The 6,045-nt window shown below is 32.3% G+C and overlaps 2 protein-coding genes across 2 annotated transcripts; one reads left to right on the top strand and one right to left on the bottom strand.

Moving 5' to 3' along the window:
- Window positions 1-711: 711 nt before the first annotated feature.
- Window positions 712-1,469, bottom strand: MONOS_17815 (putative Keratinocyte-associated protein 2). Its single transcript, XM_067870772.1, has 4 exons — window positions 1,258-1,469; window positions 1,125-1,182; window positions 925-991; window positions 712-877 (listed from the first exon to the last, which is right to left on the bottom strand). Exons 1-4 carry the CDS (start codon window positions 1,447-1,449, stop codon window positions 814-816), a joined length of 381 nt encoding a protein of 126 aa, XP_067724772.1. The 5' UTR covers window positions 1,450-1,469; the 3' UTR covers window positions 712-813.
- A 206-nt stretch (window positions 1,470-1,675) lies between these two features.
- MONOS_4727 (uncharacterized protein) lies at window positions 1,676-5,201 on the top strand (the record flags this gene model as incomplete). The annotated part of the gene is made up of 3 exons (XM_067874822.1): window positions 1,676-1,841; window positions 1,922-2,389; window positions 2,506-5,201. 3 exons carry the CDS (start codon window positions 1,676-1,678, stop codon window positions 5,199-5,201), a joined length of 3,330 nt encoding a protein of 1,109 aa, XP_067724773.1.
- Between the last annotated feature and the right edge of the window lie 844 nt (window positions 5,202-6,045).

Consider the following 6,045-nt stretch of genomic DNA (forward strand, 5'->3'; position numbering starts at 1 on the left):
GAATTTGAAAGTGAAGAAAGTGACTCGACAGAATCAGAGCTAGAATCTGATATATTAGATGAAAATGACATTCTTCAAATGACAGAATTTGAAGAATCAGATTCACTTGGAGCTGGGGACTGTGCAAGTGCATCAGAATTTGACCCCATGGAAATTGATTAATTATTTTTTTTTTAAATTCTTATTTTTTATAATTCATTCATCCATTTTTCCTCATTTATTTTTGTATTTATTTTTTTTTTGACTTTTTTGTCAACTTCTGCACATCTCCGATGCATGAAAACATGATGTATATTATTAACATTCCTCATATATTAATTTCACGGAAAAATGGCCATTCCTATATAATGCAGTCTTGCCATCGACTCTCAAAATCTCCACAATTTGATGTTCGTTTCAAATTAAAGAAAAAAAAACATTCGGGTTATTTTTTTCACTTCATGAGAAAAATAGGATAAAAAAAAAAAACCCAAAGATTTCATTGCGTTAATCCTTCATAATTGTGTATAAGTGTTTTTATTGCATTAGTATCAATTTTATTACAGTTTTGGAAAAATATAATTGTTTTAGTGCATGTTTAACTTTTTTTCCTTGATTATAGAAAAATCTCGTTTTGAGAAACATCTAATTAATATCTTTATAATAACAAATTCATGATTATATTTATCTGTTATAAAAAGGAACTCTCTTTACCTATAAAAAATAAAAACTATATTATTAAAGAATTTTTTTATTTTAATTTGTTTAAACAACATATGAAATGGTACTCCCGCAACATAAAAACAAAATGGCTTAACTGCAAGAGTTAAACAATTACGCATATGTTTTTTCACTCACATTCAGAAGGACGCCCAACCACATAATCGAAAAAATGAAGCTGAACAAACATATTTCAAAAATTAAAAAGTAAGAAATCTTGCAAACCCAGTTAATGCTGAAACACCATCTATTGAAGCTCCAGTTGCGAGCACAGCTAAAATACTAACGAGAGCTAAATTATAATAAAAGAAAATCAAAATGAAATTTTAAAATTCAAATAAATGCATCATTGAAAATTTGAAAAATAATTACAAATTGATGCAAAAAAATTATCATTCAAGTGATTTGAAATAAAACCGACATACTTGATGTCCATCCAACTTTGTAGTGCAATTCAGCAATTTCAATAAAATTACCAATAAACTATAACAAAAACAGAAATCATATAAATTCAATGATTACTACGTTAATACAATTAGTTATTTACAAATGACATACGGTAAGAATCAAAGGACACAACAATGAGCAACAAAATCCACCAAGTGCCGCAAACATTGCATTTTTCGAGAAGATATTGCTCATGATTTCACAAGCCGCAAAAATAAACATAGCACATAAGAGTGAAATCATGATTGATGTTTGTGCCGAAACTGAAGAACGTGAAGCAGAAGAAACTTTATGATGATACATGTTATTTGCACTTGAAATTTGGGAAAAGATCAATGTTCATCCAAATGAAAAACATATTCTGTTCAATAACCATGTCAAAATTTGTAATTCATAAAATCTAATAAAGGAAAAATAAGTTCATGTAACTAATATTAACATAAAATTAAAGATATCCTGAAATTAAAAAAAGTATTTGTGTGAAATACTAAACCTTATTTAATTATTTAAAAATTTGGGAAAATTTAAAATGTCTGATTCTTCTGTGAAAGAGGAACCAGATCATTTTTTTGTGATATCTCAGTGGGATGGAAGGACATTTCGCATAGGATTATCGCAAAGTCATACATGTGCAACAATTAGTGTACAGAAAATTAAGCAAAGACTTTCAACTTTGCTTCACATTAATGAAGAAGGTAATAACGAATTTAAATTCTAAAAAATATATACAAAAGATAATTTCTATTATCCATTTTAAATTTAGAATTATATTTAGTGCATAATGGATTTATTTTGGATGAAAACTCATTAGGAAGCGATTTTGGTTTAATTTCTGGAGGTGAGATTTTGCTATTCAAAAAAAAGATCAAATCCAGTCAACGGCATGCTGTTAATGATGCAAGCATTTCGCAATCCATTCAAAATCGTGAAAATGAATTTAGAACATCAACAGTAAATCCTATTAAAAATGAAACAATAAATGAAACAAAACCAAAAACTCCTCCTTTAACGAGTTCAAAGCCGCCACTTCCTCCTTCAAAGAAAAAGTTTGCAGAATCTTCATTTTCTGAAAAAGAAAGAAAGGAATTATCCAAACAAATTGACGAAGCAAAGGAGGAACTTGAAATGCTTCAAAATTTAATTGAAGAAAAAGAAACATTGGAAAAAGAACAAACAGCTCGACAAAAAGAACATTTTGACGAATCAATGGAAAACATTACCCAGAAGTGGAGAAGAGAGCAAGGTATAATCTCTATCTCAAAAACATTTTTATTTCTGAATATGATTTTTGACACTAACAATCCTTCTAATTTTCCTTCTCCTTGACTTATTGAATCATTTCGTTTTGAATACGCTTAGAATTAATAAAATCTCGTTGGAACGAAGATCGCATAACTTTCCAAGAAGAGGCACAAAGACTGATGAAAAGAAGTGAAATTGACAAGGAGCTGGAAAAAGAAACAGAGGAAAACTCTGAAAAGAAGGAGGAGATCTACGCAGAAGGCATATTGTGGAATAAAATACACAACCAATGCTCGATTACTCCGCAGAATGTGGCCGAAGAGCTTCAAACGTATCAGAAACGTTGCGAGTATGAGATGTCACAAGAGAATGTGTTGAATGAAATGATAGAACTTGCTTCAAACCAAGCTCAGTGCAGAGGAACAACAAATCAATTCGGATTAGCAGCTGTTTTGGACGACATGGAACAAGAAATTATCAACCAACAAGAAGCTCTTCAAGCTGAATTTGAGAGAGTTAAAGAACTTGAAACTCGCACAGCTTCATTGCTGACAAAGGAAATAGAAGAAATGATACGAGTGAGAGAAGAAGAAAGCAGCATTATTGGTCGCTGTTGCACTGTTGCCTGCGAAGTTGAAGCTGAAGAAGGATCAGATGGTCGCCGTGACAGGCAGAGATGGGACTTTGATCGGTACAGAGATGAGTATGTCTGTGTCACTCTCCTTCCAACAGGAGAAATACGAGTTGAAACACCAAATTTTGCTTCTGCTTCTGATGACGACTTTTCTTTCAGCACCACACAGTCACTTTCATCTTCAATGCAGCCTGAAAGTCTTGATGCTGCACAATCACCTCAGATAAAATCATTCAAATTTCATCATGTTCTAACGTCATGTCAGAACTTTCAATCAACATCAACTGCTGAACAGCACAAAAGCAGTTCTTTTTCAAAACAAATCGATTATTTTACTGGTGCTTCAAGCAATGATTTGTCATTCACGAAGCCAATTGCTCAAGATGTGTTTTGTGGGCGCAGTTGCTGTGTGTTTTCTTTGGGCTCTTCGTCATTAGCAGAGAAGCCGTCTCGTTCGAAATCGTATTCTTCTTCATTTTCATCACTTAAACAAAAACCTTCCAATTCTTTTCAACCATCCCAAGAGTTTTTCTCATTTGACAATCCTTCACAAGCAATGAAGCAATCATATTCTCCTTCGCTTTTTGAAACACTTTCATTGAAAGAATTAAATCCTCAAGGATCATCTGATGCCAAATCTCAGAGCAGCACAAGTATTTTCTCATCTGTTATGAGTGAGCTTTTTCGGCTGTTGTGTGCGAATGATAGAAATAGTTGTAATTCTGCAACGCAAACAGGTTCTTTTGTGCAGTCATCGCAATTTCCACAAAAGTCTTCAAAACAACATTTGGCATCACACGAAGCATATGAAGGAAGGCTTGACTCAGAACTTTCAGAAGCAAAGTTTGGGGAATTTGGAATGAAATTCCAAAGAGAAGAATCAGCACAATCGAAAAAAGTGCAGGCAGCTGATCGTATTCTTCCTCTCCATTGCTCAATGTCTGTTACTGCTGGGCAGCTTTTTGCAGACGGAATGTTGATTGATCTGTTGAATGAGAACAGAAAAACTTCAGATAAACAAAACAAAGAGGAGGAAACAGAGGATGGTCACCAAAATTTAAAATCAGAAAGAAAAGCTCAACCAACAAAGGAGGATGAACAATCAAGGAAAAGACAACAGACTTACTCTTCCAAGGAAGAAGCAGAAACATCAACGGAAGAAGATAATGCACTTCTGCCTCGATACATTTCATCAGAGAACGAATTGAACGAAATTATTTCACGAGCTCTTCGATTGAAAAGACAAAATGAATATCTTCGAAAGCAGTTGAGCGAGCAGAGAGATGCTTCTTTTGCTTCCTATCAAAATCGGAAAACGGAGAAGTTATATCAACAAATGATGAAAGCATCTTTTGCAGACAGTTCAAACGAATCTCACTTTTTCGTTCAGGTTACAATCGAGACAAACAACAACACTACAGAGTTCTTTTTCCCATCTGCAGCCAAAGAGCAATGGAGAGCACGGTCACATTCCGCAGCACAACAACTACGCAATTCATCAACAAATGTTGATTCTTCAATCTCTTCTCAGAGTCATCTACTGTTTGTAGATTTTGCACCAATAGCACGCAACAGCAACATTGAATCGTTTGTTGGGAAAGATTCATTTTTAAAATCAAAATCACAACTTAGAAAAGAATCATCACCATCTGCGTCATTTGAACAAATATATCCACACATATTGTCTTCAGTTAAGCCAATTCAATCAGCTTCTTCTTTCTCTTCGTCTATGTCAACAACAAATTCTCCATTTCAACGAAGCATTCAAGGATTGCACTTCCACAAAGATGTTGCGAGATTAACTATGGAAAATTCTCCATTTTTGACAAATGATGGCAAATCGCTGGAAGTTTTATCATCTGCTTTGTCTTTAATTGATGAAACAGCAAGAGTTGCAAACTCTTTTCCCCCCGCCTTTCATAACTTAAATTCTTCGCCATATTTTTCTCATTTCCTTGTCAATCAATCTCAAAGTTGCTTATCGTCATCAATCTCAATTTTGCTAAGTTTAATTCGTTCTATCTTGAAGATTTCTTCCAACAGATGTTTGATGGTTGTATTTTATTCTTCAACATCAACATCTTCTTCGAACACGATGAATGTTTTCTTGACTGCTGCTACATTCGCAAAAGCTTTGGAAGGAGAAGGATATAACAAACCAAAAAAGAACAAAACATAATTTCATAAACTTGCAAATACAATGTGCTTGATATTTTTCAAAAGGAATCTAATATTTCGAATAAATAAATAATTCTGTTTGAAATATATTATTTTTAACAATTATTGTAATTGATTTTTGTAATTAACTTTTGTGTTTTCAAACTTTAGTTATTTTTAGTAATTAATATTTTTATTTGATTTTATTTCGAATACAAAAATAAAAATTCAACAAAAGCATAACCTTCTCAAAACACAATAACATTTTTTGATTACAATTATTTACTTTTGAAATATGCGGGATTGAGAAGAATTTACAAAAGTTGTATATTTGTCATTTTTTGCTGCAAATTATCAAGATTGATCAATTAATAAATCATATCAACAGAAAAAATTATCTTCATGAAAATTGTAGAGAATGTGAAATTTCAAAAAACATACGAAATGATTTTCATCCATTCGATCAATTCCAAATTAGTTTTATTGCACATTAAGTCCTTTGTGTGGAAATATAGAAAACAGCCATCAAAAAATTAATAAAAATAAAAACAAATGTCTTTTATTGAAACATAAACACTTTGTTTTCTTTGCATACACATTTCTTTCGACAAATCAAAAATTTATGTAACAGGAATTAATAACTTTTCAAAAAAATTATAAAAAAAACATTCGCCCACCAAGGGACTCGAACCCTTGACCGTTCGGTTAAAAGCCGAACGCTCTACCAAACTGAGCTAGGTGGGCTTCTTGAAAAAGGGGTTTTTCCATGTTTAACATAATATTTACGATAATCACTTTTCAAAGTTAACTTCTTAAATTTTCAAACGGAGAGTTTTTTTGAATCAAAGTTATTATCATTATTGTTT

This window comes from Monocercomonoides exilis (assembly GCF_001643675.1).
Source record: "Monocercomonoides exilis strain PA203 chromosome Unknown scaffold32-1190040, whole genome shotgun sequence".
NCBI classification, from domain to species: domain Eukaryota; phylum Preaxostyla; order Oxymonadida; family Polymastigidae; genus Monocercomonoides; species Monocercomonoides exilis.